The sequence below is a fragment of the Chrysochloris asiatica genome, unplaced genomic scaffold (assembly GCF_000296735.1).
Source record: "Chrysochloris asiatica unplaced genomic scaffold, ChrAsi1.0 scaffold00020, whole genome shotgun sequence".
NCBI lineage: Eukaryota > Metazoa > Chordata > Mammalia > Afrosoricida > Chrysochloridae > Chrysochloris > Chrysochloris asiatica.
The window spans coordinates 3,856,821-3,879,260 of record NW_006408538.1 but is presented as its reverse complement, the minus strand read 5'-3'; the positions used below and the strand labels follow the sequence as shown (position 1 = coordinate 3,879,260).

The 22,440-nt window shown below is 37.2% G+C and overlaps 1 protein-coding gene across 1 annotated transcript in view; it reads left to right on the top strand.

Moving 5' to 3' along the window:
* Positions 1-22,440, top strand: part of RTKN2 (rhotekin 2) — an 89,235-nt gene that overhangs the window by 15,756 nt on the left and 51,039 nt on the right. The window contains exons 4-6 of the mRNA XM_006837455.1: positions 12,472-12,525; positions 15,785-15,902; positions 18,329-18,526. Of these exons, the coding sequence (XP_006837518.1) occupies positions 12,472-12,525; positions 15,785-15,902; positions 18,329-18,526 (370 nt within the window). The remainder of the gene's footprint in view (positions 1-12,471; positions 12,526-15,784; positions 15,903-18,328; positions 18,527-22,440) is intronic.

Below are 22,440 nucleotides of genomic sequence, written 5' to 3'. Positions count from 1 at the left end.
AAACTGAGTTAATTCACCAAGTACCTCAGTTGACACTTTTGAAAATGATGGACTGTTAGGTCCCCAAAGCAACAAGCTAGCCATTCTGTTTAATGGTTCTTTCATTTTACCAATAGAATATCAGTGAAGATATTTTAAAAAAGAGAGAAAAAGGCAAGAATCCTGTAAACTAAAATTGAGTCAGCCATTTACAAGAATCTGCAAAGAATCCCTGTCATTTAAAACTAGGTTGTAAGACTGAGGAATTCACACTGACCGCCTAAGACAGGCAGCGTCCCTTAAACAAACAATAAATAAGGAGGATTCGGATGCAGACCGTGCAGACCCGGTCAGGAGGCCAAGCCCCTGTGGGCCCAAGCGTTGTTGACCGTCCAAACCATAGACTCTGAGGATCAGACTTTAGCTACCTAGTAACATAGCAAACTGTCCCTCATCTGATTATTCAGTAATGCTTGTTAGTAATCTCATACATGAGCCCTGGATATCCACAGACAAATGTAAAAACCTTCCCTAAAAGCCGAGACTGTAAATTCCAAAAAGGCAAGTCCCCCTGCCCCATCCAAAAAAAAGCTAAAGAGGATAGAGAGAAATACTGTTAACTGATGATATATGGAGGGGATAATAATCAATGTAATGAAACAAGCTATATGAATGGTTGAATGTGAAGCTGATGATGTGCCCTGTAAACTTTCACTCAATGCAAAATAAAAACATTTAATTAAAAAAAACCTAGGTTGAGAAACATAGTTGGTGAGTTCTGCATCTTTTTTTGTATGGATGCTGAGAAATAGATGAGACTATACACCTTCTCTTCTTGGGGTTCTGGCATACCAGGTAAAACTAACCAACACCTGTGGGAGCACACCAACAGCAGTCAGAATCCCTGTTCCTTTAATGATAATATAAATAGTGCCACCTCAACTGAGTAAGAACAGCTGTCAACAAGAGGAGTTGTGAAATGAGTCACCAAGTATGGTAAAACAGGAAGAAGTGGACTCATGTAACAAGACATTGGCCAGGCATCATTATTAAAAAAGAAAACCAAAGTCATTCCCATAAAGTCAAGAAAAAACTACTCATGTCTGTCTTCATCAGCATAATTAAACACTGTTGTAGGAATTCTAGCAAAAATAGTAGGAATGAAAAGTGAAACCATTGAAAAGATAGCAGACATTGAATACCGTTTGAAGATAATAGGTAGAAGACCTAGAAAAGCTAAGGAAACTTACTGAGACACTATTCTAATTAATAAAAAGTTTAGTGAGAGTGGCTAGATTCAAGATTGTTGTTGCGTGCCATCGAGTTGGTTCCAACTCACAGCGACCTTGTACAGGCTTTCCAAAGAGCAGCTGGTGCGCTTGAGCCACCGACCTTGCAGTTCAAACTGACTTTGTGGTCTTGTTTTATAATCCACAGCACCACACTAGGACTCCATAAATACACAAAAAACAGTTATGTTCTCTCAAAACTGTAGAAAGCATAATGGCAAAAAATAACCTCAGAATAGTCTTAACAAAATTTAAGGATAAACATACTATGCTACTCTCTGTCATGATAGATTATTATAAAAATATCAATTCCTAAATTAATTTGTATAATGCAAGTCTAATGAAACATTAAGTCCCTGAGTAGTGTAAGCAGTTTACATTTGCTTATGGGGACCAGTCACTGGAGAGGGATATCTTGTTTGGTAAATAAGGTGGAGGGTCAGAGAAAAAGAGGAAGACCCCCAACGAGATGGATTGGCAAAGTGGCAGCATCAAAGGACTCAAGCATGGCAACAGTTGTGCGGTTGGCCCAGGACGAGGCAATGTTTCGTTCTGTTGTACATTGGGTGGCTGTGAGTCAGTACTGACTCAGCACCTAACAACAGCAACAACATTAAAGGTTGGTGGTGAAATTTAGTCGGGCTGCAGAAGAAACCTATACAGGGTCGCTGTGGGTCAGAATTGACTCAATGGCACTTAACAACAACAACACCAGAAGAAAGATCTGGTAATCTTTTCTATAAGGAGAGCCAAGAAAACCTTATGGAATAGTGAAGTCTGGGTCAATTTAATGGCTTCAGTTTGAGTTTTTCTGTTTGTTTTAAATGAAACATTTGAGAGGGTGAGTAATCGACAAAAAGTTAAAAAATTTATATAATGAGAAAGCTTAGTAAGTGAGAATAAGATGTTTTTGAAAGGTAGTATCTTTTCTAGCAGATACCAAGGTATGTTATAAGGATATAATTATGCTATCATTTTTTAAAATAAAATAAAATAAAAATATTTTAATATTATGATAATCAATGATTGATAAATGATTTAATTAGATCCATAAAGAACACAGCCAAGAAGCAGACACTCAGAATGTCATATAATAAAGATGGTATCATAAATCAACAGTAAGAAAAGGTCTATTGGATATATACATGAGCCTGGAACAATTATATTTATTAAAAGATTTGTGCTCTAACTTCACATATCCAAAAGTTTCACATAGCTTATTTTTATAAGTACAAACCATAGTCAGTGTTTAGGAAAAAATATGATGAATAGGAACTCATTTATGTCACCAACAGGACTTGGAAGCATAAAGTGATGTTAAAAAAAAATCAGTGACAAGATTGGTTTATTTCATTTTATAAACATTAAAACAAATTTTAAATACAAAAGGAAACAACACCTGGGAATTATAAGCAGAAGGATAAAGCAAAAGTATCTTTACTAAATAAAGAGCTCCTGTAATTCAATTTTAAAACATTCAGTAGAAAAATGGTTCATAAATATGAACAGAATCACTAAACTAGCTAATAAATTAATATTCAGATGATAGGATTTAATTGTTTTTGAATGAGGTTATGCAAATTAATATTGAATGAGATTATGTTAAAACTAAGTTCTGGTGTGGTGCTGTAGGACAAGCAGTGGAGTACTCACCACAAAGTTGGCAGTTCAGACCCGTCAGCTGCCCCTTGGAAACCCTATACAGGGTTGCTATGAGTCAGAACCAACTATGGCATTTAAAAACAAGAAGTAGTTTACATAACCTCATTCAATACTAATCAACTATATTTTAACTAGCATTGAAGTTATGTAAAATGCTTCCTTTGGACATAGGAAGCGCTCAATAAATATTTTATCAAGACTGATAAATGCATCTCCATTGGATTAAGTGGTGGTGAGTAGGGGGATTTAACATAAAGCTTTTCTAAAAAGAATATTGAAAATAGACATTAAGAGCCTTAAAAATAGACAGGGGGGATAGTAGAGTAGACAGACTACCATCCCATCTGAAAGTGAGGTACATAAATCTAGTCGCACAGTCACTGTAATTTCATGAGGGTTTGTAACTCATTGAAAGTATTGATGTTAAGTGCTGTCCAGTCACTTCCGACCCATAGCAACCTTATATAGGGTTTCCAAGGAGCAGCTGGTTTATTTGGACTGCCTTGTGATTCGCAGTGCAGGGCTGATCCTACAGTGCCACACCAGGAGCCCTGATATAATTGATAAGCATGAAAAATTTCCATATAAATTTCTTAAGTGGTTATAGGGAATTGTTGTGAAAAGGACAGTTATTCATCCTCAATAAATGGAGAAAGTCTGTGGTATTTATAAGGTGTGTTGGTGTTAGGTGCTGTTGAGTCTGACCCATACACTATGGCCATCATAGGCTGTAGGTTGGTCTGTTGTCCTCCATTGGGTTCTCATTGTTGGCATGTATTCACTGAGTAATTAAAACTAGTATGACTTGTCCATTGAAATAGCTTTGGTGTGCTGATATGCTTTAATTTATACATGCTAATCTAATGAATGGGAGTGGGTGGCTCCTTACAGTAAGCACTGGACTGCAAACCACAAGGGCTGCAGTTCGAGCCCACATGCCACTCCCCAGGACAAGGAGATGAGGCTACCTGCACCCACGAATATTTAAAGCCTTGGAAACCATATACATGGGTCAGAAGTGACTCAATGGCACTTAACAGCAACAGTCTATTGAGTAGAGCCTTGAGCCTCTGACTTTGTAAATGCATAATGTCTTGGTTATCTAGTGCAGTTAGAACAGAAGTACCACAGGGAGGATGGCTTTAACAAACACATTTACTTTCGCTTAGTTGAGGAATCTAGAAGTCTGAATTCAGGGTGGGTGCCAGCTCCAGGGAAGATGTTCTCTGTCTGTCAGCTGTGAAGAAGAAAGGTTCTTGTGTCTTTAAGCTTCAGTTCCTTGGTGATCTTCATGGGGTGTGGGATTTCTCTTCCCCCATCTTTGCTTCCTAGCTTGCATGTTTAATCTCTTATGTATTTCAGAAGAAATTAAGTCACAATACACTACCACCACCCATGCCTAATTAGCATGACAAAGGCAACACATTCCCAAATGGAATTGTAACCATAGGCTTAAGGGATAAGATTTACAGCACTTATTTTGGTGGGGCACAGTTCAGTCTGTAATACATAAACCAAAGAATGACATTGGAAAATTTACCTAGTTTTATGATGAAGCATTGCTCACAATAGCCCAAAAGTGGAAACAACCCAAGTTTTCATCAGTAGATGAATGGAGAAGCAAAAGTTTATTAGTGGTTACTAGGAGATGACCAGTTACTGCTTCTTGTTGTTGTTAGGTGCCATCGAGTTGGTACTGACTCATAGCGACCCTATATACAACAGAAGGAAACACTGCCTGGTCCTGGGCCAACCTCACATTTGTTGCTGTGCTCGAGCCCATTGATGCTGCCATTTTGTCAATCTATCTTGCTGGGGGTCATCCTCTTTCTCTGACCCTCCACCATGATACCAAACATGATATCCTTCTCCAGCAACTGGTCCCTCCTGATAATATGTTTATGCATACTAAATTTGGGGTAATGAAAAGCTTGAATATAGGTATTTTGATGGTTGACCAGTATGGTGACAGTAATTGTCACTCAGTTGTACATTTAAAAGTAGTTAAAAATTGTAAGTTTTTGTTGTATATGTTTTACCACAATAAAAAAAATGTTGAGAAAACTAGTAAAGGTATAATGGAGGAAACTAAGAAGCAAAAATTTGGCATATGTCAAAGGTCTGGGTAACTTCTGGAATTAGGAGTGTAAACACACAATTGCTTTAGTGTTTAAGCATGTGTGCATAAAAGAAAATATGTTTAGAACATTTTTAGGGCATATGTCCCTTTCTTGGCCTGTGAAAAGTGTATTCTTCTTTCTTTGTGTGTGTATATATATGTATTTGTTTTGTTTTTGGGGTGTGGATAGAAGTAAGGAGTGAGGTTTACAATTAGGACCACAGCTAGGTCTAGTGTAACTCCAGGACTTCATTTAGTTTTAGGGTTTTGTTTAGGACTAGGGCTGGTGTCAGGGGTAGGCACTGCGCTAGGACTAGGAATAAGACTTGGTTTAGCTGTAAAGGTTACAGTTAGGTTTATTTTTATATATATATATTTTTTTCTTTTCCTTGAAATCTACTTGATTTCCCTTTCTTTTGGAAGTTCCATAACTACATTGGAATCCTGGTGTGGTGCTGTAGGATAAGCACTGTACTGCTAACCACAAGGTCGGCAGTTCAATTTCACCAGCTGTTCCTCAGAAAGCCTATACAGGGTCACTATGAGTTGGAACCAACTCCACAGCACTTAACAACAAGACAACATAATTACATTATTCTCTCTTTCTATTTTATGGGTTTGTTGTTGGAGCTGCATCTCTGGTTCTCTGTTTTCAGTTTTGTAGGTCTATTGTGGAGTACTGATGTGGTGCTGTAGGATAAGCACTGGACCACAAGGTCAGTTTGAATTGCAAGGTCTGTAGCTAAACTCACCAGTTGCTCCTCAGAAACCCTATACAGGGTCACTATGAGTTGGAATGGACTCAACTGTGCTTAACAACAACAAGGTCTGTTTTAGTTTGAATACTTCTTTATCTGGGTTGCGTTACAGGTCTTATTATAATGTCTGTCAGTCTCTGGTTGTTGTCTGCTGTTGTTGGTTTTCAGTGCAAAGAATTCCCTTTAGAATTTTTTATGAGGTTGGTCTGGTTTTTACAAATTCTTTTTGTTTATCTGAAAATGACTTAATTTCACTGTCATATTTGATGGACAATTTTGCTGGGTATATGATTCTTGGTTGGCAATTTTTAAAGAATTTTATATATGGCTTTCTATTGTCGTCTTGTCTGCGTAGTTTCTGCTGAGCAATCAGTGCTTAGTCTTATTAGTTTCCTTTTATAGATAACTTTATGTTTTCTCTGAGCTGCTTTCAGCATTCATTCCCTGTCGTTGGTTTTGAAAAGTTTGACTATGTCTTAGTATTTTTCTTTTGGAGTCTATCCTGTTAGGAGTATGTATATTCAAGTTTCTAACTTTTCATGATATTAGAAAAGTTGTCTTCTAGTAGTTCCTGTTTCTGTTTTTGTTTTTTATTTTTATCTTTTCCTGTTTTGGAATTCCAATCACATGTACGTTATTCCTCATGATAGTGACTTAGACAATCTTCAGATTGTTTTGTTCTTTTCTATAATTGTTACTCTCTTGTTATGGTTGTTAAGTGCCATAAAGTTACTTCTGATTCACTGTTGTTGGTGTTAGGTGCCATCGAGTCAGTAGTGACCCTGTTCACAACAGAACGAAACACTGCCTGGTCCTGGGCCAACCTCACAATTGTTGCCACGCTTGAGCCCATTGATGATGCCACTTTGCCAATCCATCTCACTGTGGGTCTTCCTCTTTCTCTGACCCTCCGTGTTACCAAACATGGTATCTTTCTCCAACAACTGGTCCCTCCTGACAATCTGTCTGAAGTATGAGAGACGAAGTTTGGCCATCCTGGCCTCCAAGAGCACTCTGGCTGCACTTCTTCCAACACAGATCTGTTGGTTCTATGGGCAGCCCATGGCACTTTCACTATTCTCTTCCAACATCATAACTCAAAAGCATCAATTCTTCTATGGTCTGCCTTATTCACTGTCCGACTTTCGTATGTGTATGAGATTACTGAAAATACCAAGGCTCAGATTGTTGTTGTTGTTGTTGTTATGTGTCGTGGAGTCGGTTCTGACTCATAAACATACAGGGTTTCCAAGGCTGTAAATCTTTACGGGAGCAGAAAGCCTCATCTTTCTCCCAAGGAGCAGCTGGTACTTTCTAACTGCTGACCTAGCGGTTCGCAGCCTGATTCGTAACCACTATGCTACCAGAACTCCTTAAGGTTTGGGTTAGGTACACCTTAGTCCTCAAGCTGACATCTTTGCTCTTCAACACTTTGAAAAGGTCTTGTGCAGCAGATTTGCCTAATGCAATATGTCATTTGATTTCTTGACTGCTGGTTCCATGAGTGTTGATAGTTGATCCAAGAAGAATGAACTCCTTGCCAACTTCAATCTTTGTTGATAAGAATGTTGTTGATTTGTCCAGTGGTGAGGATTTTTGTTTTCTTTACATTGAGATGCAGTCCATACCGAAGGCTGTGCTCTTTGATTGTCTTCAGTAAGTATTTTAAGTCCTCTTCACTTTCAGCAAGCAAGGTTTTCCTCCAATCCTGATGCCACGTTTTTCTTCATATAACCCAGATTCTTGGATTATTTACTCAGCTTACAGGTTGAATAAGTATGGTGAAAGAGTACAACCCTGTTGCATACCTTTCTTAATTTTAAACTCTTCAGTGTTCTCATGTTCTGTGTGAACAACTGCCTCTTGGTCCATGTACAGATTCCTTATGAACACAAAGTGTTCAAGAATACTCATACTTTGCAATGTTGTCCATAGCTTGTCATGATCCACACAATCGAAAGCATTTGAGTAGTCAATAAAGCATAGGTAAACATCTTTCTGATATTCTCTGCTTTCAACCAAGACCCATCGAACATCAGCAATGATATCCCTCATTCCATAGCGTCTTCTGAATCCAGCTTAAACCTCTGGAAGTTCTCTGTCAATGTATGCTTACAGCCTTTCTGTATTACCTTTAGTAAAACTTTACTCGCTTGAGATATCACAGAGATTGTCCAATGATTTGCTCATTCCCTTGGGTCACCTCTCTTTGGAATGGGCACAAATATGGATCTCTTCCAATCAATCAGCCAGATAGTTGTCTTTCAAATTAGTGAGTGCCCTCAGTGCTTCCTCACTTTCTTGAAAGATTTCAATTTGTATTCCATCAATTCCTGGTGCCTTGTTCTTTGCCAATTCCTTCAATGTACCTTGGACTTCTTCCTTCAGTATCATTGACTATTGATCATATGCTACCTCTTGAAATGGTTGAACATCAACCATTTCCTTTTGGTACAGTGACTCTGTGTATTCCTTCTATCTTCTTCTGATGCTTTCTGCATCATTCAGTAATTTGCCCAGAGAATCTTTCAATTATGAAAGTCAAGGCTTGAATTTTTTCTTCAGTTACCCCAGCTTGAGAAATGCTGAGCGTGTTTCCCTTTTGGTTATCTAACTCCAGATCTTTACACATTTTGTTGTAATACTTGACTTTGTCTTCTCGAGGTGACCTTTGAAATTCTGTTCAGCTCTTGGACCTCCTCATTTCTTCCATTTGCTTTAGCATATCTACGCTAAAGAGCAAGTTTCAGTGTTTCTTCTGACATCCATTTTGACCTTTTCTTTCTTTCTTGTCTTCTTAATGACTTTTTGCTTTTTTCATGTATGATGTTCTTGATGTCATCCCACAACTCTTCTGGTCTTCAGTCTTTAGTGTTTAATGTATCAAATTTGTTTTTCAGATGATCTTTAAATTCAGGTGGGTTATACTCAAGATCATATTTTGACTCTCGTGGACTTGTTTTCATTTTCTTCAACTTTAGTTTGAATTTGCATACGAGCAATTGATGGTGTGTTCCACAGTCTGTCCCTGGCCTTGTTTTGACTGATGATATGGAGCTTTTCCATCGTCTCTTTCCTCAGATGTCGTCAATTTGATATCTCTGTATTCCATCTGGTGAGGTCCATGTGTTTAATCATCTCTTAGTCTGTCTAAAGAAGGTATTTGAAATGAGCAAATCATTGATTTTGCAGAATTCTATCATGTGATCTCCAGCATCATTTCTATCACCAAGGCCACATTTTCCAACTACTCATCCTAACTCTTTGTTCCCAACCTTTGCATTCCAATCACCAATACTGGTCAATACATCTTGATTGCATGTTTGATCAATTCCAGATTGAAGAAGTTGGTAGAATTCTTCTATTTCATCCTCACTGGCTTTAGTGGTTGGTGAATAAATTTGAATAAAAGTGGTATTAACTGGGCTTCAATTTAGGCATATGGATATTATCCTATCACAGACAACGTTGTACTACATGACTGATCTGGATATGTTCTTTTTGACGATGAATGCAACACCATTTCTCTTCAATTTGTCATTCCCAGCATAGTAAACCATGTGGTTATCAAGTTCAAAATGGCTAATACCAGTCCATTTCAGCTCACTGATGCCTAAAGCATCAATGTTTATGCGTTCCATTTCATTTTGACAACTTCAGTTTTCCCAGATTCATACTTCATACATTCCATGTTCCAATTTTCAGTGGATGTTTACAGCTGTTTCTTTTCATTTTGAGTTGTGTCCCATCAGCAAATGAAGGTTTCACAGGCTTTTCTCCCACAGGCTTTATTCCATTCGTGTCATCACGGTCAACTCTACTTTGAGGAGGCAGCTTTTTCGCATTTTGAGTGCCTTTCAACCTAAGTAGCTCATTTTCCGGCACTATAGCTGACAGTGTTTCTCTGCTATTCATAAGGTTTTTAGTGACTCAGTATTCAGAAGTAGTTTGTCACTCCTTCTTCCTAGTCTATCATTGTCTGGAAACTCGTCTGAAACCTGTCCACCATGGGTGACCCTGATAGTATTTTAAAATACCGGTGGCATAGCTTCCAGAATCACAGCAACTCACATGCCACCACAGTAAAACTAACTGACACATTGAACTAAAAGTTATTCAGTATAAATGGGGCATACAGTATAACCAGAGTTGAGTAATAGCAAGAAATAAGGCTGGCAAGTTAAATAGGGGTCAGATTATGTGGGAACCTTATATATTAGACTTTCTCTCCTGAGAGAGTTCACTGCAGCCAACTTCTCTCTTGATCACTAAACTAACTGGAAAAGACTGATAAGTCAGGGTATAGAAATCAAAGGATATGTAAGAATTAAGTAACTTCTCAATGAAAGCATACTACATTATTTTTTGAAAAAGAATTAGGTAACTTTCTTTTGAAGGGAGAAGGAGTGGCTAGCTGTAATTTCCTTTACCTAAGAGGGCTTCTCAATATAAGGAAGACTGTAGAATTGATGCTTTTGATAGAGGAGAATATTGACAGTGCCATGGGCTGCCAAAAGAACCAATAGCTCCGTGAAGCCAGAGTGCTCCTTAGAGGCCAAGATGGCTAAACTTTGTCTCTCATACTTCAGGAGGGACCAGTCGCTGGAGAAGGACATCATGTTTGGTAAGGTGGAGGGTCAGAGAAAAACGAAGACCTCCAACAAGATGGATTGGCCAAGTGGCAGCATCGATGGACTCAAGCGTGGCAACAGTAGTGAGGTTGGCCCAGGATCGGGCAGTGTTTCGTTCTGCTGTGCATAAGGTCGCTATGAGTTGGACAGACTCAATGGCACCTAACAACAACAAAGAGGGCTTCTCAATATACCATTTAGTTTCCCACAATGTTACTTTGAGGTGCTATCTGAGAAACTGAAATTTCAAAAGAGCTGTTGTAGGTAAAGTTATGAAATCAGTCTACATTCTTTTCACAAAGAGAAACAGTAAGGGAGGCACAAATGCCAAATTAATATGCAGCATAATAATGGCATATATAAATTAACATGTCAAATTAAACTTGTTCTAAGTTTCAAAAAAAATACTGACAGACAAGTGGTGGATCTGACCTGGTATAGGGCTTCCAAGAAGTGGCTGATGAGTTCGAACCATCGCCTTCGCAGCTCAAATTGACCTTGTGGTCCAGTGCTTTTCCTATAGCCCCTCAGCTGATTAATGTTGAAAATTTTCTTCAAGTTCAGTAATTCAGCTTACCATTGATTCAGTTCTAGTTCTTTGCCCTTTCAGTGTGTTATATATTTCTAAAGTTTTTGCATTAATCTTCTGGTTTTCCAATTGCTGTTTTTATATAGTTCCCATTTTTTTCTTTTATTTATTTTGTCTGTTTGGTTCTTGAATTCTGCTGTATTTTGTCTGTTTTCCTTGATTTCATTTTCAGTTCTCTCAATCCACTGAAGTTGCCTAAGTAACATTCTTTTGACTTCCTTATTATAGTTCCGTTACCTTTTCTGATATTTTATGTACTGACTCTGTATTTCGGTCACTTATTTGAGGTACTGTCTCTGATTTTTTTGTGTAAGCTGAAACTGTCTGTTTTTTCTATGACTTTGTACAATCATATTGTTGTATTTGTATTTAATTGATGATTGTATATTGGTTTGTTCTCAGGTACTTGTCTCCTGTCTGCTGGTGAATGTGGTAGAGACTTGAAGTGTGAATGCCATTTTCTGTTCAGCGTTTCTGTAGCCCTAGTTCAGGGTGGGCTAATGTGCTTCCAGAAGCAGGGGCACTATGCCTGGTGCCCAAAATCCAGCAAATCAGAGGCTGCTTATGAGCTGTTGGGTTGGCAAGGGCAGGGACTGGGAGAACTGTACCCCTTGCCACCAACCTCCAGCCACATCCTATGCCTATAGGCCACAGTATCACCAGCCTCTCAAAAAAGTTCAAGATAGCTACACCCCTCCACGTCAGCCTACAGGCCACCCGATTTTTAATCTCACTGTTCCAGTTCTGCTTCCTCTTCCAGTCAGCATTCAGTCCACCTCTGTACTATCCTCTGAAATTCAAGGTTGCAAAATCTCCATCTGCTTCTGTTTCAGTCAGTCTTCCATTGTTGCAACAACCCACTCAGCCATCTTGGCCCTGGAAGTTTCTAGTTTCATTTTTTAAGGAAAATACTGCACTGTGCAAGTGACTATATAAAGATTTTCACTTTCATTTTTAGATAAGTCTTGCTGGAAAAATCTTGGATCTGTTTGTCAAGACCTGGGTTTCTGCCAAAAAATCAGTGACCCTTAGACAAGTTGCTTATTTTCTTTGAAGTTTGCGTATTAGATAAAAGCTCCAAACTCACTTCTACATCTAGTCTGCAACTTTAGAATATGTTTAACTGCAGTTGCTGTTATTGCTTACCAGACATAGGAACTCAACAAACTGGGGTGCCCATAATCCACCTGTGTTTAAATTATAGATCACAAAATGAAAATGTTATGGTGTAAGCTTACTACAGATCACTTAACAATTGAATTATTTTACTAGTAGTTGGTAATTTTTATTTTTAGTAGATTTTAAATGAATGTCATTCCTTTTCCATTATGGAATTATCAGAATCCAATAAAAGTCCATTGTGGAATCCATAGGTTCATGTCAGATTAAGAACTAAAACTTAGAAAAAATTTGTGCTAATCATTTCTCTTTTCCTTTTCTATAGATATCCGAATACCACTAATGTGGAAGGACTCTGATCACTTCAGCAATAAAGAACGTATGTGTGATTTTAATTTGCAAATGAAATGTTTTCTTTAATGCATAGTAAATTTGTGATTTGTTGTTGTTGTTAAGTGCCGTCAAGTCGGTTCCGACCCATAGCGACCCTGTACAGGGTTTCCGAGGCTGTAAATCCTTTCGGGAGCAGAAAGCCTCATCTTTCTCCCACGGAGCATCTGGTAGTTTTGAACTGCTGATCCCCAGTTGTTTTCATACTGTAATAAATTGGTGCCATTTAATAAGAGAATATGGAGAACCATATGGAACTGGCTTTTTTTGATTTTCAATAGAAATATGCTATAGCTGCTTGATGCTAATTAAGATCATTTAAATCTGTTGTACTTTTAGGACCCTGGTGATACAGTGGTTAAGTGCTTGGCTGCTAACAGAACGGTCAGCTGTTCAAATCCTCCAGCCGCTCCATGGGGAAGAGATGTGGCAGTTCTCCCTTGCCCTTTATGGTTGCTGTGGGTCAGAAGTGACTTGATAGTGATATGTTTGGTTTGTACTCTCACTGCTGATCCAGAACTGTCTACAACATGTAGTGGGAGGGAGGGCAGAGCCAAAAGAAGTCTAAGGCGTACAAGTTGTTAAATGCCATCAAGTTGGTCTGACCCATAAAGACCTGTAGAGGGTTTCCAAAGAGAGTCTGGTGGATTCAACTGCTGATCTTGTAATTAGCAGTCCAGTGCTTATCCTACAGCACCACACCAGGACTCCAAGGAGTGAAAGTAGAGGAAACCTTTCTTTTTCTTTTTCTTTTTTTTTTTTTTTTTTTTGACTAGAATCTGGGAGATCTTTTTTCTGCCCTGTTTTGGTACTTCTGAATATTTAAAAGGATGTAAGGAAAGACCCCCCCTCCCCCTATTCCCAACATTTTTTAGCTTTGTATAGTCTTTATAACTTCTTATATTGTTTAGGTTATGGGAATTAACCTCAAATTATTTCTAGCTTTTAGAGGCAAAGCAGGAAAGATTGGAAACTCCTTTACCTGTCTTGTCTATTGTAATAGCTTTGTTCTTCTTGCTTTAAAAATGGAATCATATTGAGCATAATTAGTTTTATATGAAGAATACAAAATCAATTTAGTATATTTGTTATTCAATTAAGAAATAGAATTTACTTTTAAAAGGAATAAATGTGGGACTAAAGTAAATCTTTCTGATAACTAAAGAGAATACAGTTTTCTGGTGCTCTATTTTCATAATAATGAGGATTTAGACCTTTAATTGCCTATTTTTAAAAATATCACCATATTAAAGGGCCCAGCAGCTAAGATTTTTTTATATCCCCATGTTTACTTTTTATTGTTTTTTTTTTTTTTTGTGTGTGTGTGTGTGTGACTTCCTGATGTGTTTTTGGCCTGGAAATTGTTTTGCTGTTTTTAGTGTGCCTACTCTTCTAATAGAAAACTACTTTTCTTAAATAGACAACAACAAAGGTAATACTATGTGTATAATAATACATTTGCTACTAGTTAAACTTAAATTTTTTTCTGTAAGTAATATATGAGGGGTCTTCAGAAAGTTTCTGGAAAATGCATATTTTGAAAAAACTGCATGAGCTCCAAAATTTTTTTGCACCAAAATAAACTCTTACTAACTCCTTACAACATGTCTGAACAGGATCTAGCGTGAAGCATTAAGAAAGATAAAAAGACATCAGTTTGAAAAGAGCCCCGTAGCAACATGAATTCTGCTAAAACTTAAGCAAGAATAAACATCAAATGTATGGTGAAGCTTGACTGGGAGAATAATGAAATCATTGATGCTTTATGTAAATTTTATCGAGACAGTGCCCCCAAGATGAAGAGCAGTTTACAAATGGATAACTTGTCTTAAGAAGCGATGAAATTATATTGAAAATGGAGCTCCCAGTGTGAGATCATCCACATCAATTTGTGAAGAAACAATGTTAATCCTGTGCTAATTGAAGAGGACTGATGATGGTTAATTACAGAAGCAATAGCCAGCACCATGGCTACCTGAATTGGGGCAGCTTTTACAGTTCTGACTGAAAAATTAAAGTTGAGCCAACTTTCCACTTGATGAGTGTCAGAACTGCTGTGCCGTTGCAGACAAGAGCAGAGCTTTCAGTGGAAATTTTTCAACAAGTAGGGTAAAGAACATGAAGCATTTCTTTGGAGAATTGTAACAAGAGATGAAATGGGGCTTTACCAGTATGCTCCTGAAGACAAAGCAGTGACTACCATGAGATGGAAGTGGCCTAGTCAAAGCAAAAGGGGACCAGTCAAAAGCAAAAATTTTGGTATCTGTTTTTTGGGATACTTAAGGCAGTTTGCTCGTTAAATTTCCGTAAGGCCAAAGAATGATGACATCAGCTTATTATGAGAGTGCTCTGAGAAAGTTAACCAGAGCTGTAGCAGAAACATGCCCAGAAGAGCTTCACCAGAGAGCTCTTCTCCAACACAACAAGACTCTTGCTGGTTCCTCTCAGCACACAAGGGCAGTTGTTTGAGTTTTGATGGGAAATCCGTAGGCATTTACCTAACAGTCCTGATTTGACTCCTTCTGACATTTTTGTTTCCTAATTGACGCCATAGTGCTTAACACCAACAACAAGTCTTTAAAAGATATACGTTTTCATTAGTTATTAATGTAATAAAGACTGTATTGACATGGTAGAATTACCACTTCTTTAAGGTTGGACTAAATGGCTGTTAACATTGTATATTAATGGAGTCCTGGTGTGGTGCTGTGGGCTAATGCATCAGACTGCAAAGTCATTTGAACTGCAAGGTCGGTGGTTCAAGCTCACCAGCTGCTCCTTGGAAACCCTAAAAAATAGGGTCGCTATGGGTCAGAATTGACTTGACGGCACTTAAAAACAACAACATGAATCAGAACCAACTTGACACTTAACAACAACAGTTGGGTGAAATACTTCTATTTATTGACAGAGCAGCATAGCACTATAAGATAAGCACTCTACTGCCACCTTGATTTAAACTGCAAGGTCGGTGAGTCAAACTCACCAGCCACTCCTCAGAGACACTATACAGGGTTGCTATGAGTTGGAAACAGTTTGACGGTGCTTAACAACAAGAAGTTGGGTAGAGTAGTGCTGTTTATTTACAGAGCAGTCACTATAAAAAGTTGAGTTGTAAGGTACAGTATGTGAAAGTTAAGAATCTATTAACAAATATTTAAACTATTTTGTTCATGTTCAAGTAGGTTTTAATGTAACATAGGTGAGTTACCACATGGATCTTTGCTGAAAATGTTTTTCTCTTTTAGAATCACAGCGCTATGCCATTTTTTGTTTATTCAAAATGGGAGCTGAAGTTTTTGACACCGATATGGTGATTGTGGATAAGACAATCACAGATCTATGCTTTGAAAATGTAACTATATTGTAAGTATTTTTTTTTTTTTTAATCTTCAGAAAATGAAAGTAATAAAAAATTGAACATTTTTAGAAGTGGAAGGAATAACTATTGGATTTTGGGTTCGTTTGAAAGCATTAAAATCTTAAACGTTTACAGTGATTTTTTGGAAAATTACTTAATTTAAAAGAAACTCTTTTGTACATTTGGAATTTTTTTATATAAAATACAATGGTAATCTTATAGTTGAACTAGTAGTAAATATGATAAACATAAGTTTTGCAAAGATATGTAGTTTAGTTTTACCTAAACTACAAATGAAATGGAACCTCACTGTAACATTATTTAACATAGAGTGAATTTGAACACAAAATAGGCTCTTTCGTCTCATATAGGAGATTTAGTTACAGAAATACTAAGATCATATAATACCTTCATTTACAAGGCAGGAGTGAAATATGTACCATAGGAGAGGCACTTTAGTGAAATGTCAGTGTGTTCTTATTTCTTATAGTGCACTTCTTTCATGTACTCCAAAACAATAAAAAAGTGGGTGCTCCTCAGGGCTGTTTTTATTGCCTCTGCTCTTTTACAGGCTCATTTTATTGTGGTCATAATACAGAACCAGAAAGAACTCCTAAGATAGCCATAGAAATAATTTTTAACTAACATAAGTTCTTTCTGGCCTCTTTCACTGGCTCAGTTGGCCTAGAATCAGTTTGTAATTTTTGTCTGTCTTTCAGGGTTTCACTCACTATCTTCAAGTGTAAATGTTAATTACTGAACTGTTAAGATAAAATCATATATATATTTTTTCATATTTAGCTATGGAACTATATAGTTGTGATTTGACAGTGTAAGATTTGCTACTCACATAACATTAAAAAAACTCACTATTTCAAACCATATTTTATGGCTTTTGTCTAGTGTCCCATAGTAATTGTGTAGCAAAGAAAATAAAATGAATTGTTCTGTCTTATTAGCAGTATTGGAGAGCTTCTTACCAACTATATTGTACCAAAGGGCTTTGTTAGAATTCCCAGAATGTTCCTCAAATGCTTAGATAATTAAGGCTAAAAAAATGTATTTTCTTAATATCTGAATACATTTATTTCCATTATTAGCTATTACTAGTAGATTTTCTTCCCCCAAATCATCTTGTTACTAAACTTTTTCTTTCATTTTGCTATTGTTTATCACAAAAACGAAAATCAGAATTTTTTTTTCAGGGAATTCAATGCAGATTACTTGGTAAGAAAAACACATGATTTATAATTTTTTAAATATTCTGTAAATATTTTAAATTGCTTTAAAAATAACTGCTGACAAATGTTTTAAATGTTTAAAAATGTGCTTTTTGTTATGATGATTGTTTCTTTTAATGAGTATTCAATATTTATGAATCTCTGGTTTTCCTCTAAATATTGACATTTGGTAGTCATTACCAGGAATACTGTATGTTTTAAAGTTGCCAAATAGTAAACTATAACAATATCTGAAAGCTCTTTTTTGGATTTATCCAAAGTATAAGATTGGCCATTGAAATCTTAAAAAGTGCATCCTGCATTTTCAGAACCTCAGAGCCTGATGGACCTTCTGTCTGTAGGCAACAACAGCTGCTGATGGGTATCTTTTGTGGTTTGGAGTATATTTCATTGTTAGTAACACCTCAACAGTCTTCTCTGGTAAAGATGGTTCTCTGTGTCTGGAAAAGATCAAAGGCAACTATATTGCTTGCTAAAGTAGCAGAATTTCTACATATTGATTCATTAAATATGTATTGAGTACCTTCGATTTCATAGACACAGTTCTAGGTTAAGAATCCAGTATTACCAAGACAGCCCTGTATTCTTAAACCCTAGCATTGAAATACGAGTTCATATCACTATCTATATGAAAAACATAATATTATGTTAATATAACCAACTAGTGAAATGTTCTTTCTTTATAGTTATTTGGTACAAAGTATATTGGGGCAGCTATAAATTATTCTTTATGAATTACTCTTTATGAAGAAGAAATGAAAACTAAACATTTAAGCAAATTTTGTTTTGAAGAATAACCATTGCTGGAAATCACGCACATATTTAATGTAAATACCTTAATATAAAAATGTAAATACCTTAATGCAATATTAAAGCATTGCAAGGAGAAGTAACATTAGTAGCATGTTGACCAGGGCATTTTATTCGTTCTCATCAATTAATATGCCTGTAAGTTTTATTTAAATGGAGTCAAGAGTGCCCTAGTTTAGAAACCCAATGGCTCTGGAAGTTGCAGTGACTACAAGCCATTAGATATTAAATAAACATAGGAAACTCCTGTCTCATTAACGTATATTAACATAAACTTTTTTCAAATAGTGATTTTAAATGTAATGAAAACATCAAAGAATGTTATGATTTTATTTTCCACTGAGTTAAATTTCTAACATTGTAAATGCTCTTGTCTTTAGTAATGAAGCCGGGCCAGACTTTCAGATCAAGGTGGAAGTATACAGCTGCTGTTCAGAAGAATCTTCTATAACCAACACTCCAAGAAAACTAGCTAAGAAACTGAAGACATCTTTAAGTAAAGCTACAGGAAAGAAAATAAATTCAGTGCTTCAAGAAGATGATAATGAAAGGAACGTGCTCTTCAGTTCCGCTGCTTTGTAAGTTTCTAATAAAATACTTATGTAACAATAGGATTAGATACTTGTGACCTTTTAAAGTGTTGTATTTGGATTGTATGTTTGCATTATAATTGTAATATACAAAACAAAAATCCAGAAACAAAACTTATTAGTCTGATATTGACCCAGGGGGATCATCTTCAAGGCCTTCATTTGAAGATTGCTCTGCTTGAGCCCACTGTTATAGCCACTGTGTCAGCCCACCTCATTGAGGGTCTTCTTCTTTTTCACAAGCCACATATAATGTTCTGCTGCAGGGACGGATCTGTCTTGAGAACAATGGCCAAAGTATGAGATCAAGTCTAGCCAACCTCACTTTTGAGGAGCATTCTGGCTGTACTTCTTCCAAGATGAATTTGTTTGTTCTGGCTTTGTTGTTAAGTTCTGTTGAGTCAGTTTCAATTCATAGCAAACCTGTTCAGGGTTTCCGAAGATTGACTGGTGAGCTTGAACCGCCAACCTTGCGGTTCAAACCAGCCTTGAGATCAAGCACTTGTTCTATGGTCCCACACATTTGCTTACACTAGAACTCAAAGACCTAATTTCATCTTTCTTTTCCACTGTTCAGGTTTGGTAAGCATATGAAGCAATTGAAACCACAATAGCACCATGGCTTAGTTCAAGTGCATCTTAGTCCTCAGAATGACTTCTTTGCCATTTATTTTATTTTATTTTATTAAAACTATATCATTAGGAGTGCTGGAGTCCTGGTGTGGGGCTGTATAAGTTCATAAGGTCAGCTTTTTAAACACACCAGCTGCTTATTGGAAACGCTATACAAGTTTAAGTCAGAGCTGACATGATGGTGCTTAGCAGCAATAACAACAACAAATTAGGAGACCTTGTCCCGATTTCAGTGATGTTAAAATTGATCAGTGGGTTCAGGGGTTACCAGCCTGATTCATTAACAGAATATTCCCTATCTAATGGTTTTAGTAGCCACTGTTAATCATTTACTTCATTAGGGCTGTGTTGTTGTTGTTAAGTGCCACTGATTTGATTCTGACTCAGCAACACTGTAGAAGGTTTCCAAGGAGCGGGTGGTGAGTTTGAACCACTTACCTTGTGGTTTTGATGATTCTCTCTTTGTATATATTTATTTATTTATAATCCTGGCTTCTGTAAAGAATAACCTTCCTTCATGAGCTGTCCGGATCGAGCTGTGATACAAGTTGTGGAGAAAAGAAAGATAGTTGATTTTCCCCTGTATGTATCAGTTTTTAGAATAATAAGTTGGTTCCTGGAAGCAGATGGACTCCTGGTGTGGTGTTGTAGGATCAGCACTGGACTGTGAACTGCAAGATCTGCAGTTCAAATCCATCAGCTACTTCTCAGAAACCTATGCAAGGTCTTTATGAATTTGGAACCGACTCAGTGATACTTAACAACAACAACCCTGGAAGCATGGGCAGTCAAATGTTCCTTTTATTTGAACTCTTGTATTTTATATACATATCTGTGTTTATTAAATGGTCCTATCTTTGATCAATGGGAAACTTTCAAGTTGCCACCTGCGTCCTTTTGATACTCTGATTGCACTCTCCCCTTCTCTAACCTGGACCCCGTTTCCCATCTGTCCAGTATCCCTGCCCTTCACTGTCTTCTCATTTTTGTTTTGGGGCAAAAGTTGTCTGTGGTCTCCGCTAGTTGGTTATTCTAGTTGAGTATATATATGCAGCATTTAAAAATATTTATGTAGTAATTTTCACACCCATACCCATACAAGGGGCCTCAAAATGATTGTGAAAAAATTCTATTATCTTTTAATTTTATTTTTCCACTTTTTGAAGCCTTTTGAAGTCTTTTTGAAGCCTCTCCATATTTGTATGCAGGTGCAAGCCCATATGAGCTCCCTCACTTAACAACATACATATCACTTAGCAACAACAACAATAAAATCGCCCAGGATCAGGCAATGTTTCGTTCTGTTGTACATAGGGTCACTAGGAATCGGTACTGACTTGATGGCACCTAACACCAACAACAACCTATGTATCTGCTCACAAATTGTTATTTGTTATTACTGTTCTTGCAGAATTGTTAAGTACCATTGAACCAGTTCTGACTCATAGGGTTTCCTAAGAGCATCTGGTGGGCTTGAACTGCTGACTTTATGGTGAGCAGCACAGTGCTTACCGTATGGCACCACACCAGAACTCCACATGATTTTATATGTTATAGCATTAACCATGTTGTTGTTATTGTTAAGTGTCATTGAGTCGGTTCCGATCCGTAGCAACACTGTATGGGGTTTCCAAGGAGCAGCTGATGATTTTGAACCTCCTACCCTGCAGCTGCTCCTCAAGAACCCTATACAGGGTCACTATGGGTTGGAATCGACTCAACAGCACTTCACAACAACGTTGCAGTTCAAACTGGCCCTGCACTTGAGTGTTTATCCTACAGTGCCATGCCAGGTGCCCTTTATTCTTAGACCTCTCAGGGTCTCCTTTTGCCTTTGTCATGTTGTATTGACTCCCCCATATTGTGTATTGCCTTTTTCTTCATGAGAATCAATATGTGTACTATCTAGTTATTGATTCACCCAATCTCTCATCTCTGCTACCCATCAGATAATGTTTCTTTCTGTGTGTAAACCACTTTATAATAGTGAGTGGTCTCATGTAATATTTGTCATTTTGTGATTGACTTATTTCATTCAACATAAGAGTCCTGGTGTGGCACTGCAGGATAATGCACTGGACCGCAAAGTTGGTTTGAACCACAAGGTCAAAAGTTCAAATCCACCAGCTGCTCCTTGGAAACCCTAGACAGGGTCACTATGAGTCAACGAACTTGACAGCACTTAACAACATCAACAACAACAACAATGTCCCCCAGATTCATCCACACTAAGACATTTTTAAAATTTCAAAGTTTTTAAAATTCCATATTTTAAAATGTTATAGAAACCTTTTTATTTTTTATTTTTGGCAACTTTTTTATTGAGAATTAATTGAAGGTTTACAAACAAGATCATCAGCTTTACAATCAACAAATCATACACTTTGTTTCATCTCAGTGATTGCATTTCCCTCCATGCAACAAGAGTTTTCCCACTTCCTCCCTGTGGTTCCTGTTTCCACTCCATCTGCCTTCCCATCCCTTCTCGCTATTGTCCTTAGGGACAAGGTGAACTTTTAATTTGGAATGATTGACGATTCCGGCATTCATAGTGAGCATACTTTCTTGTGTTGTTCCCCCTGTATATAGGGCTTGGCTGAGAGGCCTCAAGGGTGAGTTTTCTTCTGGACCTGAAGGGTGGTTGATGGCCATAATCTCATTTTGACCAGTAATCCCATTATTTTTAGTTTTTGTTGTTTTTAAATAATTTTTAGTTTTGTTCCATGTATTCTACTGCTCTATCTGGAACTTTCTAATGTGACCCTTTTCAGACAGTCAGTAGTGGTAGGTGGGTACCATCTAAGTTCTTCTGGTCAAAGAGTCATGGAGACTGATGTCTACATGTCCCATTAGTTAGCCCATTGGACTGATGGATCCCAAGCATCTTCAATTCTTATACTCTTAATTCGTTTATACATGGAGAGACCAATAGCTGTACCTTAGATGGCTGCTCATGAACTTTTAATATCCCAGACACTACTCACCAAAGTAGGATGGAGAATATAGTCTTTATGGGCTCTTATACAAACCTTTATAGTGAGTGGACTTCTTAAGCAGTTTAAAACTTCATTGTTTAGCAGTGAATACTTAATTTTTTTTGTTTATAAAACTCTAGAAAGGATGTTTACCTGTGCTTTATTGACTATGTGAACACAGCTTTCGATTGTGTCGATCATGACTAGCTATGGACAACATTGAGAAGTATGAGTATTCCAGAACACTTAATTGTACTTCTGAGAAATCTGTACCTAGACCAAGAAGCAGTTGTT